The 18,013-nt window shown below is 36.5% G+C and overlaps 1 protein-coding gene across 1 annotated transcript in view; it reads left to right on the top strand.

The window, feature by feature from the left end:
• Positions 1-18,013, top strand: part of KCNK2 (potassium two pore domain channel subfamily K member 2) — a 139,643-nt gene that overhangs the window by 93,250 nt on the left and 28,380 nt on the right. Inside the window, exon 6 of the mRNA XM_068538420.1 lies at positions 3,232-3,371. Coding sequence (XP_068394521.1) covers positions 3,232-3,371 — 140 coding nt within the window. The remainder of the gene's footprint in view (positions 1-3,231; positions 3,372-18,013) is intronic.

Genomic DNA, 18,013 nt, shown 5'->3' with positions numbered 1-18,013 from the left:
CAGGACAGAGAAATTGCCCTAGGTTTTTAACAAGTAAGAGACCCATGCACCGGTTTCTTGAATGTGCTAGACTAAGAGTAATGCTTATAATAACCAATACATTTAAAAAATATTTACTAATTTAAAAATAAAACTAATAACTTTTTAGTAAGTTATCTTAACATTACAGATATTTTAATTTGGTTAAGACTCTTGAATCAAATGAATAATGTGAAAATTAATTCATAAATCTTAGATATCGGAAAGTGAAAAGAATTTGTGAGTTGTTGGATAATACTTCTATTTATAAACATTAGCTTTTCCTGGATCACTTGACTGCCAGTATTTCATCTTAAGAGTGGCAATTAAGAATGGGAAAAGGGCTTCCCTGGTGGCGCAGTGGTTAAGAGTCTGCCTGCGAATGCAGGGGACACGGGTTCGAGCCCTGGTCTGGGAAGATCCCACATGCCGCGGAGCAACTAAGCCCATGAGCCACAACTACTGAGCCTGCGCGTCTGGAGCCTGTGCTCCGCAACGGGAGAGGCCGTGACAGTGAGAGGCCCGCGCACCGCGATGAAGAGTGGCCCCCGCTCGCCACAGCTGGAGAAAGCCCTCGCACAGAAACGAAGACCCAACACAGCCAAAAATAAATAAATAAATATTTATTTTAAAAAAAAGCTTTAAAAAAAAAAAAAAAAAAAAAGAATGGGAAAACATTCCCCCCATCCCACCCCTCCCCAGGCTTAGAATCCACTAAAACTTGTGGGATGAACATTTTACCCAAATATAGACCTTTTTGTGATTAAGTTAATTTACTGTTTTCAAACTGTGACATCCTGTTTATAAGAAAGAAGACTTATAAAAAGTCATCTTGAGCATGAACTAACTTCTAAAATCAACATTTTGGTGAACTTATGTGTTAAGTGAGTCACAACTATTTGGATGAGGATTTTCTGGTTTTGAAAGAGAAAGTACTTGGGAAAAAATGTCATTTTGGTTTCATTGAAATGGAAACATTTTAAAAATGGAATTCGCTAGTGAGCCTATCATATAACAAATTTCCACACACATTTCTTAAGTCACTTTGTGAATTTGTAGAGCTGCATCCCCCATGGGCCAAGTCTTAACCATCACAAGATGCATTTAACCTTTGTAATCCTTCCCAGAAATTACATTTTAATAAATGCCGCACAAGGTAAAAATTTTTACAATATTTTGAGGGTAATATTACTGACTTTATAAACTGAATCTTGAAAATTATTCTTTGTCCCAAAAGCAAGCTGAACTTATATCTGTTCATATTATTTGCCTGATAGAAAAGGGTTCTCTTTTTACTCTGACCCTTTAGTATTTGAAAATGTCATTGTGGGCAACTCACAGTCTAATTTATAATTAGAGAGTAATGTTACATTCCAAATTTTATATTTGATTTTTAATGTGTTTTTGCTGTTTATTAGCTGTTCTTCTGAATGTACAGGTTAAATTTTGTGAATTGAGTGTGTCCACCACCCCTGTTTAAGCAGCCCTAGTCTCTGTGCTGTTGATCCTAAAATCTTTATCTCCTGCTCTGCCCTATTAAGTGTTAGATTAGTATTTAAGGATCCTGCTGGCTATCTTGCCTGTTGGTACCTCAAGCACTTCAAATTTATGATGTCCCAGTTTGAATGACTTTTCCTTTTATTGTCACTGTTCCTTCCCCTGTGTTTCCTGTTCAGTTGCTGGTACCATCTCCCAATGAGGGTCTGTGGTCTCTGGTCATCCTAGACCCCTTCCTTTCACTTATCACACCAACTATCTAGTCGTCAATCCCTGACAATTCTGCCTCAAATGTCTCTTCTCTCCATCCCAGTCTAACTCAGGCACAATCGTTGCTTAGCTAGTTCAGAACAAAGTTTCTCATGGGGCTTCTCTGTCAGTCCTCCTCTCTCTGCCACTAGATCTTTCTGTGCATATAGTCAAACACGAATCTGCCTATAAACTTTTACCTACTCCCCATTACTTCAGGAGCAAGTCTTTACAACCTGATACAACTGATTTTTTCTAGATTCCCCTCTTCTACCTGTCTGCTCCCTTGACCCCCTTCCAAATGTAGCTTTAGTCGATACTAACAGTCCTTTGAATATATCAAATATTTTCACACTGAACTTTTCTGTTTTGATCCTCATTGTTTAAGATTCACCTTCTGTCTTCTCATTTTCACCCTCCCAGAAGTAAAAATCATTTCTTCTATGTCCTCTCATAGAACTTTTTATTATTTTTCCCTATCACTTGATATACCCCATTGTGGTTAATTGTCTATGTGAGGCTTTCTCAGGCTAAATTATTAATTTCTCAAGAGAGAGACATGCTTTCCTCTATTGTGAAAAAAAACCACAACTGTTTCAGTGTTTGAAACTTAATTTAAGTGCCCTATTAATATGTGCTAAAGTTGGGATGTATTGAAATGTATTCAGATTCTCGTAGGTGCAGTTACTATACCAAACGAATGGAGAAGTAACATAGATTAAAGCAAAAGAACTCCTTTACCAAATTTTTCTTCAGAGCTAGGGATTTAAATTTATGACAAGCATGGGAATTCCTCTGAAAAGTCAGAGAATAACGAATGGCAATATCACCTGCAAGTTACTATTTATTCAAAGTAGACCCACCAAGGCATTGTCTCTGGCGTTTGTTATCAATCCATTGTATTGATGTTTTAAAATAACAACTACTTTCTGTCCAAGTTGACTTCGAATTGATTGGTTTGCATGTATTGATTGGTTAGCATGAATTGATGGGCATTAAGATAAAGATACAAAGTTAAATGCATACCAAAAAAAGTGTCATCTCTGTTTCCCATCTGTTGCAATAGAGGTGGAAAGAGAAACTAATACGCATGGAATAATTAAGTGCTACACTAGTTGAGATCAATTATAATAAACAAAAAAGAAACATGGGACAAGGAAAAATTGTTATTATCTGGAGAAGTAATGAAAGGTCTTATTAAGAACTTACTAATACCTGAAACTAATAAAATATTGTAAATCAACTGTACTTCAATTTAAAAAAGAATTAACTGGTTCTTGAAAAATAGATAAGGATTAATTGAGTGAAAACAAGGAATTCCATATGAACAAAATAACATGGATCAACTGACAAGAAGATTCCTGTGTTTAGAAAGCCAAAATTTAGTTGATAATTTTAGCAGGAATCTGTGTTATTTACTTGTATGAATATGAAGTTATTTTGTCCTACTTTGTTTTTCTCTCACAGGTGGATCAGATATTGAATATCTAGACTTCTATAAGCCTGTCGTATGGTTTTGGATCCTTGTAGGGCTTGCTTACTTTGCTGCTGTCCTGAGCATGATTGGAGACTGGCTCCGAGTGATATCAAAAAAGACAAAAGAAGAGGTGAGAAATAAGAAGCGTGCAAAAACAATGTTATTTAGCTAATTCAGTAAAGGTTATTTTTAAACTTTTTTTTAACATTTATTTTTTAAAATATTTAAACATTACTTAAAATTTTTAATGTTTATGTTTGGCATGAAATGGCTGTATGAGGCTATCAATCATATGAGGTATAATTTATTGATTTAACCAAAGCTTACTAAGTATCTCTACATGCCAGATGATATCTTGGTGCTGAGGGTAATTTGTAACGAAAAAAGATGCAATTAAAAACATTTTCTTCATTATTTCTTTTACTTTTTTTCTTTTATTTCTTTATTTCCTCAAGGACACAGAGTAAGTTTTATTCCGTAAAGAGACAATAGGAAATATTTGTGTCAAGATACCAGTAGCATGAAAAAGTGAATGTATTATATAATATTGAATTTTTATTGTATTCAATTATTTCCTTTTTTCTTAGGTCTGTATAAGTGTGTGCAAGTGCACAAGTATACACACGCATGTATTCCCCAAAGCTAGTTTGCATTATGACCAATTTCCCTGTGTACTGACTTCGGCTGTTCAAAAAGATATCTTGTTATCTATTTTGTGCAACTGTATATACAGAAATGACCATTAGAATTTTGACTCATGAAATTTTGGAAAGTTTGAAATTTAAATCTTGATTTTGAAATTTTTTATAGTTTAGAAATTAACTTTTGATTTTATATAGAAGGGTCCAGAAGTACTTTTAGTTTGAGTGTGACAAAGTAGTGTTTTATTATGATTTCTGTGTTTTTTGCTTCTGGGTCTTAGCCAACTTTAGTAATTTTTTTCAGAGCACAGCAAATCTGTAAGACCTGCAACTATAGTACCCACTGTCTTCCTTTAATTATCCCTCCATTTCATTATCTGGCATTCATACACCAAGAGACATCAGTGTCAAAATCTTTGATTGATACAACAAGCATGATTCTTTAAACATACACCCAAATGAAATAGAATAAGATAGGAAATGATAAAATTAATTTCGCTCTACAAACAAATATTTTCTTTGAAACACATCAAGCCATATAATTTCTTATTAATACCCAAGATGCCTATGGTAATTAGGAGTGTAAGTTATCCAACATTTCTCTTCATCGATACCCTATTTCTCAAGTAGTAATTCATATATTCAGTTTGTGTGTATTAATCTATATCTTAGTTATACCATAAAACCAAAAACATTATTATAAACAAATCAGCAAGACAATATGCTTGACATTCTAGTTTAAATCATGTGAAAAGTACTGCTTTGAATAGGACTTCAACTGATTTGCCCCAGTCTTAGTTAGGCTCATTTTGTGTGTGTGTTTGTGTGTGTGTGTGTGTGTGTGTGTGTGTGTGTGTGACAGAGACAGAGACAGGGAGAGAATGAGGTAGGGGAGGGAGAGAATTATGGTTATTTTAACTTCAGTGTACTTTTAAGGGTCTTGAGATGCAAAGGGGAACAAAGGAAATTGTAACTAGGAAATATTCTGGATAACATAGCTAAAAAGGGAACTTCTCAAACTTCCAGCCATAAACCGGCATTGAAATGCATGTTAAAAACACACACAGACCATCTTTTTTTTAAGTACAATAGAATTGAACAGAGCACATCGCTGTTAGATAGTTTAAAAAGTGTTGTTTTGTGGAAATATATATATACTTCCACCCACATATATACAATAAATATATATTATACACATATGTGCATATATATACTAATATTATTATGGGTCACAGTCCAAAAGTTTGAAAGCGACCAAGGCATATATAGAACAGGGGGAAATTTTATCTTTATGCCATTGATATAATATATTTGATTAAAGTTTAAAAACTTGTATTGTTAAAAACCAGTGCTTTTTTGATAGGATTAACTTGTACAAAGCACTAGCACATTTTTTCCAGAGCAGTGAGATAATCATCTGTCTGCTTGGACTGCCATAACAAAATACGATAGACTGGGTGACTTAAACAACAGGAATTTATTTTCTCACAATTCAGGAAGCTGGAAGTACCAGATTAAGGCACTGGTTTCTGATGAGGTCTCTCTCTTTGGCTTGTAGATGGTGCCTTCTTGCTGTGTCTTCACAGGGCCTTGTATCTGCACATGTGCCCGGAGAGAGGGGGGGCTCTAGGCCCTTCCTCTTATAGGGACACCGGTCCTATTGGATTAGGACTTGACCCTTATGACTTCATTTAACCTTAATTATCTCCTTAAAGGCTCTATCTCCAAATAAAGTCATAATGGGGATTAGGGCTTCAACATATGACTTGTTGGAGGACCCAATGCAGGCTATAATTGAATCCTTTCAAAAATTTAAATTTCTACATTAACTGGCTTATTTAATATGAAAAACAAGTTTGTTTGCCTGCTTATGAGTGATCTTCGTGATTCTTAGCCAAATACGACATGTATCATTGTGTTTTCAACACTGAAAAGTAGAAAGCTATTCTTTTTTCCTAACATAAGTCTTTCGGCTTCTCCCTAGCCCATTTTTTTTTTTAACATCTTTATTGGAGTGTAATTGCTTTACAAAGGTGTGTTAGTTTCTGCTGTATAACAAAGTGAGTCAGCTATACGTATACATATATCCCCATATACCCTCCCTCTTGCATCTCCCTCCCACCCTCCCTATCCCACCCCTCTAGGTGGTCACAAAGCACGGAGCTGATCTCCCTATGCTATGTGGCTGCTTCCCGCTAGCTATCTATTTTATATTTGGTAGTGTACGTATGTCCATGCCACTCTCTCACTTTGTCCCAGCTTACGCTTCCCCCTCCCCATGTCCTCAAGTCCATTCTGTACGTCTGCATCTTTATTCCGGTCCTGCCCCTAGGTTCTTCAGAACCTTTTTTTTTTTTTTTTTTAGATTCCATATATACGTGTTAGCATATGGTATTTATTTTTCTCTTTCTGACTTACTTCACTCTGTATGACAGTCTGTAGGTCCATCCACCTCACTACAAATAACTCAGTTTCGTTTCTTTTTATGGCTGAGTAATACTCCATTGTATATATGTGCCACATCATCTTTATCCATTCATCTGTAGATGGACAATTATGTTGCTTCCATGACCTGGCTATTGTAAATAGAGCTGCAATGAACATTGTGGTGCATGGCTCTTTTTGAATTATGGTTTTCTCAGGGTATATGCCCAGTAGTGGGATTGCTGGGTCATATGGTACTTCTATTTTTAGTTCTTTAAGGAACCTCCATACTGTTCTCCATAGTGGCTGTATCACTTTACATTTCCACCAACAGTGCAAGAGGGTTCTCTTTTCTCCACACCCTCTCCAGCATTTTTTGTTTGTAGATTTTTTGATGATGGCCATTCTGACCAGTGTGAGGTGATGCCTCATTGTAGTTTTGATTTGAATTTCTCTAATGATTAGTGATGTTGAGCATCCTTTCATGTGTTTGTTGGCAATCTGTATATCTTCTTGGGAGAAATGTCTATTTAGGTCTTCTGCCCATTTTGGATTGGGTTGTTTGTTTTTTTGATATTGAGCTGCATGAGCTGCTTGTAAATTTTGGAGATTAATCCCTTGTCAGTTGCTTCATTTGCAAATATTGTCTCCCATTCTGAGGCTTGTCTTTTGGTCTTGCTTATGGTTTCCTTTGCTGTGCAAAACCTTTTAAGTTATATTAGGTCCCATTTGTTTATTTTTGTTTTTATTTCCATTTCTCTAGGAGGTGGGTCAAAACGGATCTTGCTGTGATTTATGTCATAGAGTGTTCTGCCTATGTTTTCCTCTAAGAGTTTTATAGTGTCTGGCCTTACATTTAGGTCTTTAATCCATTTTGAGTTTCTTTTTGTGTATGGTGTTAGGGAGTGTTCTACTTTCATTCTTTTACATGTAGCTGTCTAGTTTTCCCAGCTCCACTTATTGAAGAGGCTGTCTTTTCTCGACTGTATATTCTTGCCTCCTTTGTCAAAGATAAGGTCACCGTATGCACATGGGTTTATCTCTGGGCTTTCTATCCTGTTCCATTGATCTATATTTCTGTTTTTGTGCCAGTACCATACTGTCTTGATTGCTGTAGCTTTGTAGTAGAGTCTGAAATCAGGGAGCCTGATTCCTCCAGCTCCATTTTTCTTTCTTGAGATTGCTTTGGTTTTTTGGGGTCTTTCATTTTTCCATACAAACTGTGAAATATTTTGTTCTAGTTCTGTGAAAAATGCCATTGGTAGTTTGATAAGGATTGCACTGAATCTGTAGATTGCTTTGGGTAGTACAGTCATTTTCACAATGTCGATTCTTCCAATCCTAGAAAATGGTATATCTCTCCATCTGTTTGTATCATCTTTAATTTCTTTCATCAGTGTCTTATAGTTTTCTGCATACAGGTCTTTGGTCTCCTTAGGTAGGTTTATTCCTAGGTATTTTATTCTTTTTGTTGCAATGGTAAATGGGAGTGTTTCCTTATTTTCTCTTTCAGATTTATCATCATTAGTGCATAGGAATGCAGAGATTTCTGTGCATTAATTTTTTATCCTGCTACTTTACCAAATTCATTGATTAGCCCTAGTAGTTTTCTGGTAGCATCTTTAGGGTTCTCTACGTATAGTATCATGTTATCTGCAAACAGTGACAGCTTTACTTCTTCTTTTCTGATTTGGATTCCTTTTATTTCTTTTTCTTCTCTGATTGCTGTGGCTAAAACTTCCAAAACTATGTTGAATAATAGTGGTGAGAGTGGACACCCTTGTCTTGTTCCTGATCTTAGAGGAAATGGTTTCAGTTTTTCACCATTGAGAAGGATGTTGGCTGTGGGTTTGTCATATATCGCCTTTATTATGTTGAGGTATGTTCCCTCTATGCCTGCTTTCTGGAGGGTTTTTATCATAAGTGGGTGTTGAATTTTGTCAAATGCTTTTTCTGCATCTATTGAGATGATCATAAGGTTTATCTCCTTCATTTGTTAATAGTGTTTATCACATTGATTGATTTGCATATATTTAAGAATCCTTGCCTTTCTGGGATAAACCCTACTTGATCATGGTGTATGATCCTTTTAATGTGCTGTTGGATTCTGTTTGCTAGTATTTTGTTGAGGATTTTTACATCTATGTTCATCAGTGATACTGGCCTGTAGTTTTCTTTCTCTGTGACATCTTTGTCTGGTTTTGGTATCAGGGTGATCGTGGCCTCATAGAATGAGTTTGGGAGTGTTCCTCCCTCTGGTATATTTTGGAAGAGTTTGAGAAGGATAGGTGTTAGCTTTTCTCTAAATGTTTGATAGAATTCACCTGTGAAGCCATCTGGTCCTGGGTTTTTTTTTTTGGAAGATTTGTAATCACAGTCTCAATTTCAGTGCTTGTGATTGATCAGTTATATTTTCTATTTCTTCCTGCTTTGGTCTCGGAAGGTTGTGCTTTCCTAAAAATTTGTCCATTTCTTCCAGGTTGTCCATTTTATTGGCATGTAGTTGCTTGTAGTAATCTCTCGTGATCCTTTGTATTTCTGCAGTCAGTTGTTACTTGTTTTTCATTTCTAATTCTGTTGATTTGAGTCTTCTCCCTCTTTTTCTTGATGAGTCTGGCTAAGGGTTTATCAATTTTGTTTATCTTCTCAAAGAACCAGCTTTTAGTTTTATTGACCTTTGCTATTGTTTCCTTCATTTCTTTTTCATTTATTTCTGATCTGATCTTTATGATTTCTTTCCTTCTGCTAACTTGGGAGTTTTTTGTTCTTCTTTCTCTAATTGCTTTAGGTGTAAGGTTAGGTAGTTTATTTGCGTTGTTTCTTGTTTCTTGAGGTAGGATTGTATTGCTATAAACTTCCCTCTTAGAACTGCTTTTACTGCGTCCCATAGGTTTTGGGTCATCGTGTTTTCATTGTCATTTGTTTCACTGTCATTTGTTTCTAGGTATTTTTTGATTTCCTCTTTGATTTCTTCAGTCATCTCTTGGCTATTTGGTAGTGTGTTGTTTAGTCTTCATGTGTTTGTATTTTTTACAGATTTTTTCCTGTAATTGATATCTAGTCTCATAGCGTTGTGGTCGGAAAAGATACTTGATACAATTTAAATTTTCTTAAATTTACCAAGGCTTGATTTGTGACCCAAGATATGATCTATCCTGGAGGATGTTCCATGAGCACTTGAGAAGAAAGTGTATTCTGTTGTTTTTGAATGGAATGTCCTATAAATATCGATTAAGTCCATCTTGTTTAATGTATCATTTAAAGCTTGTGTTTCCTTATTTATTTTCGTTTTGGATGATCTGTCCATTGGTGAAAGTGGGGTGTTAAAGTCCCCTACTATGATTGTGTTACTGTCGATTTCCCCTTTTAGGGCTGTTAGCATTTGCCTTATGTATTGAGGTGCTCCTATGTTGGGTGCATAAATATTTACAATTGTTATATCTTCTTCTTGGGTTGATCCCTTGATCATTATGTAGTGTCCTTCCTTGTCTCTGTAACTTTCGTTATTTTAAAGTCTATTTTATCTGATATGAGTATTGCTACTCCAGCTTTCTTTTGATTTCCATTTGCATGGAATATCTTTTTCCATCCCCTCACTTCCAGTCTGTATGTGTCCCTAGGTCTGAAGTGGGTCTCTTGTAGACAGCATATGTATGGGTCTTGTTTTTGTATCCATTCAGCCAGTCTTTGTCTTTTGGTGGGAGCATTTAAGGTAATTATCGATATGTATGTTCCTATTACCATTTTCTTAATCGTTTTGGATTTGTTATTGTAGGTCTTTTTCTTCTCTTGTGTTTCCTGCCTAGAGAAGTTCCTTTAGCATTTTTTGTAAAGCTGGTTTGGTGGTGCTGAATTCTCTTAGCTTTTGCTTCTCTGTAAAGGTTTTAATTTCTCTGTCGAATCTGAATGAGATCCTTGCTGGGTAGAGTAATCTTGGTTGTAGGTTTTTCCCTTTCATCCCTTTAAATATGTCTTGCCACTCCCTTCTGGCTTGCAGAGTTTCTGCTGAAGGATCAGCTGTTAACCTTGTGGAGATTCCCTTGTATGTTATTTGTTGTTTTTCCCTTGCTTCTTTTAATATTTTTTGTTTGTATTTAATTTTTGATAGTTTGATTAATATGTGTCTTGGCATGTTTCTCCTTGGATTTATCCTGTATGGGACTCTCTGTGCTTCCTGGACTTGATTGACCTTTTCCTTTCCCATATTAGGGAAGTTTTCAACTATAATCTCTTCAAATACTTTCTCAGTCCCTTTGTTTTTCTCTTCTTCTTCTGGGACCCCTATAATTTGAATGTTGGTGCGTTTAATGTTGTCCCAGAGGGCTCTAAGACTGTCCTCAATTCTTTTCATTTTCTTTTCTTTATTGTGCTCTGCCATCATTATTTCTACTATTTTACCTTCCAGGTCACTTATCCATTCTTCTTCCTCATTTATTCTGCTATTGATTCCTTCTAGAGAATTCTAAATTTCATTCATTGTGTTGTTCATCATTGTTTGTTTACTCTTTAGTTCTTCTAGGTGCTTGTTAAACGTTTCTTATATTTTCTCCATTCTATTTCCAAGATTTTGGATCATCTTTACTATCATTACTCTGAATTCTTTTTCAGGTAGACTGCCTATTTCCTCTTTCTTTGTTTGGTCTGATGGGTTTTTACCTTGCTCCTTCATCTGCTGTGTGTTTCTCTGTCTTCTCATTTTGCTTAACTTACTGTGTTTGGCATGTCCTTTTCGCAGGCTGCAGGTTCATAGTTCCCATTGTTTTTGCTGTCTACCCCCAGTGCCTAAGGTTGGTTTAGTGGGTTGTGTAGGCTTCCTGGTCAATGGGACTAGTGCCTGTGTTCTGGTGGATGAGGCTGGATCTTGTCTTTCCAGTGGGCAGGACTGCGTCCGGTGGTGTGTGTTGGGGTGTCTCTGACCTTATTATGATTTTAGGCAGCCTCTCTGCTAATGGGTGGGTTGTGTTCCTGTCTTGCTAGTTGTTTGGCATAGGGTGTCCAGCACTGTCGCTTGCTGGTCGTTGAGTGGAGCTGGGTCTTGGCGTTGAGATGGAGATCTCTGGGAGAGCTTTTGCCATTTGATATTATGTGGAGCTGGGAGGTCTCTGGTGGACCAATGTCCTGAACTCGGCTCTCCCACCTCCAACGCACAGGCCTGACACCTAGCTGGAACACCAAGACTCTGTCAGCCACATGGCTTTCTGTTGTGTGTCATAGTCCAGAGGAAGATGTTGTGACAGTAGATGTCATTATGGTGTTCCAGTTCCCCTCTGCTGAGTCAAGGGCAGTAAGAAAGAGGAAAATCCGTAGCATCCATGGTGTCACTGGCAAAGCCCCTGGGGTCCCTGGGAAAAATACAATGGAATCTAGGTGATAAGGTCTACCTTCTTTTGTGCTTAGTCTAGTTTCACTTGTCTGTAGAAGTCGCGTGCAGAAGTCTTGCACCTAACATGTTGGATTAGCGTTCCCAGCATAGAAACGCTGTGCTGGATACTTTGGCGGCTGCGTCCTCCCTAGCCTTTTGTGTGACATGTACTTTCTGGTGACTGCATCTGGGGAAAGCTCATGTGAGTAAAGGCCATGAGTAAGTTTATGGGAACCCTCTGGAGCTGCAGCTGCTCCGGACATTTGAGCCAGTTACAATGGAACTGTCACTTTGAGCAGATGTGTATTTTCTAATTTATAATGCAGTTTAGGAAAATGACAAAATTGGGTCACAAATTCAATAGAGAACGTGAAGAAAGAAAGGGAAAGACAATTTGTAATTTATCTGTAGATTAATAGGGCCAAAATTTTTATAAATGAAATTCTACTAACATTTCTACAGCAGTGGGAAAAAAAATTATTTGATAATTTTAGTCTTGAAATAACTTACTAAAGGACATAATTAAATAAAAACCAACTAAATACATTCTGGTTGTCATCTTTACACACATGAACCATGGTGCGTGACTGTTCACAATATATTCCTTACCTTTTGTACCTAAACCATTCCAGATACTCCAACTTTTAAAAACTACCTGAATGTTCAGAAGTAACAAGAATATTTCTAGTTCTCAATTCCATAAAAATGGTAAATTTTTTTGATAACTTGGAATTCTCACCATTAAAAGTGTAAGTAGTACAAAATATAAAAAATACAAAGTAATATATAGTATCAAATTTCCAAGTGGTGATACAAAAACACAAGATTTCCCCCAAAGAAAAGATCCTGGCTAATAGTAAGTTCTAGTCTTACATTATTTTTTCAAAAACAAATCTTCTTAAATGATATTGGTTAAGTGTAAACATAGAGCTCTAATCATATGTGGCCTTATTTCTGTTTTTCATGTTAAAGTCTATTCTGTTTCCAATGAAGACTAATTTCAATGAAAATATTATGTTTTGGAGTAAGAAGAATAGTTTTTGATGAACATGTTGAAATAAAACATGTTGGTATAGCTAATCTATCTGAAATATTTGAAAGGAAAGGGTTAGTTGGAGCAACACTGCATAGTTTCAGAAATGTCACATATAATTAGAGTTGATCTGCATCCCTCAAGGAAAAGAATAATGACCTCAATAATTTTTCCATGGAGACATATGAGCTTCTGTAAAAGCATTTATTTGTTTCATTATTTTTTAAGCTCTAATGGAGAATAACACATGTTCAATGTTAAGAATTGATATGACTAATTATCTTTTTCATGAAGCCACGTACCCTCTTCTGAGGAAATGATGTTTCCATTTAGAAAATAAATATTATTTATGTATTCTAAATAATACAATAATATTGATATCTGAGGCAGGTAGAATAAAAATAAGATGTGACCAGAGAATTCAGAAAGTAAATTTCTAAGCAAGGAGGGAGTAGTGCATCCTTATTATGTATAGACATAGTTCATTTTGCTATTGTTGACATTCCTTGAGTTTGAAAGACCTGTGATTTCTATATAGTTCTTGAATGTACATGTACCACAGTGTTTGGGATGTTCCTGTCCATATGTGAGACAAACACTACCTCAGCCCCTACATCAGCATCCCAGTGTTCTCAGGCCATGTGGCACTACAGCTGACCACAATGAGTGGATAACCAAGCATCACTTCTTTACCAGTATGATTTCTTTAGCCTCTGAAGGTATTCATGCAAATGGAGATGCTCACTTTAGTAAGTTGGCCTTACATCGTATTAAGAAAACTCCCTTTGATTTCTAGTGTCTAGAAACCTTGAAAGATTGTCCCTGGAACTTGTATTTGGCCCCAGCATTGTGCAGGGACCTGAGAATATGGAGATACATAGTTTTCTTCTGCTGATGACCTGGCAAGAGCATTTGTTCTTCTCTGAACTTCACTCAGGGTGGCAATGCCTCCCTTTAGTGAAAAGAGCTGGGACTTAATGGCTCTTTATCTTGTCTGGAGATGGGGCATTAAAGAGCAGTTGCAGCCTGAGCCCTGGAAAGGTTACAGTAGAGTACATTATCATTATTTCTTAAGGGAGAAGTACTTTTAATATGAAAGGTTTTATATTCCTTTTGAAACAGTTTAGCCTTTATTCTGAAAACCTCAGGGAGCCATTGAAGAGTTTTAAACAAGTGGAATGAAATATCTTGTCAACAGTGAGGAAGATGGATTAGAAACAAAGCCTGATGCTGGGAAATCAATTGGGAGAGATTATTGCAGGAATCCAGGTAATACAGAATGAAGTCTATGGTGGCAGTGGGCTAGAGTTCAAAGTATGGATTTCAAAATGATTTGGGGCATAGAAGAGATAGGTAACCCTTTAGCCATGGGCAATAAAGAGAAAGAGAGGATGACATTCATGATTCTAGCTTTGGATGGGATTACAAAACACAGGAGAATGAGAGATTCTGAGCTGACAGAAGGAATGAGAATGTCATTTTGGACATATTGTGATTGAGGGCTGTGTTGGATATCCAGGTGGCTAATTCAAGTGTAGATAATTGGATATGCAAGCCTGGAATGTAGGAAGGATGGGAGCTGGAGAGAGAGTGGCGGGGTGGGGGGGTGCGCATCACAACATACATGACAATGGAAGTTGTGAGTATAGATGAATTCACCTAGTGAAGATATGTAAAGTAAGCCAACAATAAAGCTAACAATGGAACCCAGAGTAACACATTTAGGGGGTGGACATAGAGACTGTAAAGGACTGGAAAGCAAATAATACAGTCAAAGAAACTGATTCATGGAAGGGCAAAGACGTTGAGGTTTTGAAGAGAGGATGGTCCAAATTATGGATACACAAGATGAAAAGACAACCCTCAGAATAGGAGAAAATATTTGCAAACGAAGCAACTGACATAGGATTAATCTCCAAAATATACAAACAGCTCATGCAGCTCAGTATCAAAAAAACAGACAACCCAATCAAAAGATGGGCAGATGACCTAGATAGACATTTTTCCAAAGAAGACATACAGATGACCAACAAACACATGAAAAGATGCTCAACATCACTTATTATTAGATAAATGCAAATCAGAACTACAATGAGGTATCACGTCACACCGGTCAGAATGGGCATCATCAAAAAATCTACAAATAAATGCTGGAGAGGGTATGGAGAAAAGGGAACCCTCATGCACCGTTGGTAGGAATGTAAACTGATACGGCCACTATGGAGAACAGTATGGAGGTTCCTTAAAAAACTAAAAATAGAAGTACCATATGACCCAGCAATCCCACTACTGGGCATATACCCAGAGAAAACTATAATCCAAAAAGACACATGTACCCCAATGTTCATTGCAGCACTATTTACAATAGCCAAGACATGGAAGCGACCTAAATGTCCATCAGCAGAGGAATGGATAAAGAAGATGTGGTACCTATATACAATGGAATATTACTCAGCCATAAAAAGGAACAAAATTGGGTCATTTGTAGAGATGTGGATGGACCTAGAGAGTGTCATACAGAGTGAAGTAAGTCAGAAAGACAAAAACAAATATCGTATATTAATGCATATATGTGGAATCTAGAAAAATGGTACAGATGATCTTATTTGCAAAGCAGAAATAGAGACACAGACGTAGAGAACAAATGTGTGGATACCAAGGGGGAAGGGATGGGTGGGAGGAATTGGGAGATTGGGATTGATATATATACACTATTGATACTATGTATAAAATAGATAACTAATGAGAACATGCTGTATAGCACAGGGAACTCTACCTAATGCACTGTGGTGACCTAAATTGGAAGGAAATCCAAAAAAGAGGGGATATATGTATATGTATAGCAGATGCATTTTGCTGTACAGTAGAAACTAATGCAACATCATAAAGCAACTATACTCCAATAAAAATTAATTTAAAAAACTGAAATGAAAATAATAAATTCAATAATAAATAAAATTTTCTATGGCTGTTCAATAGAACCTATAAAGAAATAAATATTTTTTTTAAAAGGTAAAAAAAAAAACAAAACCAAATGATGGATCAGACTGGCTAAAGACAATGGGGAAGAAAAGGAATCCAAGGAAAGACTGACACACTAACATAAAATAGATAAATAAATTAACTGGAATTCTCTATAAGGTTGTGCTCCAAGGGTGCCACTCCTGTAGCAAAAAATGTAAATATTGCCCCCTGGAATTGTGCAATACACTGGGTATATCCTAAGATAGTTCTTTGGGCACATCAAGCACAATTCCAAAGGGTAATAGTCACAGAATATTTTATGAAAATGGGACCCTTGGAGCACAAGTAATTAAAAAAAAACCAAAAACCTGTATGAATAGTGTCCCCGGAGCTTGAGCAGTGTGCAGCCCCGATCCTGGGTGCTGCTGGGCATGCATACATGGTAAATATGGACAGTGGTGGCGTGGCAGGTGAGCTGTGGAATGACGGTGTCAGATGGCAGGAAAAGGAAAGCTGATCTCACGGAGGCCAGTTAGGAGATTATTTACTGTCTAATTCACTCCTAAATCATTCATTCATGAAAAAAACAGATTTACTAAGTACTATCTGATGAGCACTATATTACGTTCTGGGAGTAACTTTCCATCTGTGGGAGTTTGAGGCTGATCTCTTTATTGGGAAGATTCCATAGGTGGTGCATTTCCTTATTGATCTTTATAATGTTTCTTTATAATGCTTTTTATAATGCTTTTACTTTTCTTCTTCTAGAGATGGAAAAAGGAATTTTGAAAAAGGAGGCACTTAGTCTTTGATTAATTCTCAAAATAGCCTACTTTTACTTTTTTCTTTTCTCTTCCTCCTTCCCTTCTTCTCTCCTTTCCTTCCTTTAATCCTCAGACAGCCTATCAGACTTTGTAGTTGTTGCTTTGATTTCTAACATATTTGGGGGAGGGGTGGTATATTTTTGTTTTCCTCTGTTGAGATGCTAAAGTAGTTATGAATGACTGAAGTTGGACTATGGGCACAGTATACAATGATCATAAGACTTCTCAGGTTTATTTTTTAATACATATAACTCTTCTTTGACTAAAGGGTAGGAATAGAATAAAATAGAAGCAATATCACAATGTGTTGTTAAAATAAGGCATATTTAAAGGGCCCTTGTTTTCTGTCCCATGGGGAAGGCAGTGTCCCTCGCTATTGCTTTGGGGAAAAGATCAGAGCAGACTTCGAACTTTGTCTGCTGGTTTATATTTCACTTTGCCTAGTAGTGCCAAGGAGAAAGGAAGTTCCTTCTCTTTTTTAGTCCCACCCTCAGCTCAGCAAATTATTATTTATTTAGTAAATAGGCTATTGGAAAGGAGAAGAAAAGAACGAATAACAATATGACTTAAATTATGCTTTGAGACAGTAGTAACTCTCACACAACGGGGTATGTCTAGTTTCTAAATCAATTTTATGGACAGTCATTTCTGTAGAACCCAGACCCCAAATTGTGTCTGTGTATCATCTCAGTATTGTGTTGCATACCGTGAACCTTTGTGAGTCTTAATGTTAGGAAGTTCTTAGAAGGCAAAATATATGTTAAAACCAAAACAGGGTTTGAGAGTGGTGAAAATGGAAATACTTTGCTTCTAGAATATGCTTTATTTCTTTTTTAAATCTTAAATGAGATAAAGTGTTCAGCTGTCAAATAAGAATTGCTAATAAGGAAACTGAAACACAGGGAGGTAAGATGACTTACTTAAGGTTATACAGCTAGTAAGTGATAGAATCAGTAGTCAACCCAGATGGCTTGACTGCATGGCCCACCCAGCCTTTTTGTTAAACTAACTTTTTTTCCTATGCTGCCTCCCAAGTGCTCAAGAGTTGGTTATGTGTTTTTGTTACTTTTCTTTTTTTCTTATTATTTTATATGTAGGTAATAGCGACACATTAGAAATAAGTACCCAAATCTGACCCTTCCGTTACTACAAAGAACAGATACCCATCTGTAGCTACAAAGAAGAGCTTTGTGAATTTAGTTTGGTCACTGGTTGTGTTACGGTATAGATCAATGAAATCTTGAAATCTAAAGTTTTGACATTCTTTTAAATGAGTGGAAATGATTTGTATCATTTCTGAAAAGTTCATGGGCTTTGGAACCCTTAAAACTGAGATTTAATTCTATCTTAACTATTTACTAGCTCTGGCTCTGCAGACTTCACCAAAATACCTCATCTCTGAGTCTCCATTTTCTTATAAAGTGAGATTTAACCTCCTTTATGAGGCTGCTGTAAAGATTCAGTGGGTAGTGTGGGATGTGGCTAAATGCTTACTGAATGCTTGTTCTTTTCCTCATGGGTTTT

The sequence above is a fragment of the Eschrichtius robustus genome, chromosome 3, assembly GCF_028021215.1.
Source record: "Eschrichtius robustus isolate mEscRob2 chromosome 3, mEscRob2.pri, whole genome shotgun sequence".
Taxonomy (NCBI): Eukaryota; Metazoa; Chordata; class Mammalia; order Artiodactyla; family Eschrichtiidae; genus Eschrichtius; species Eschrichtius robustus.
The sequence above is the reverse complement of the archived record's forward strand: the minus strand, read 5'-3'. Positions and strand labels throughout refer to the sequence as shown.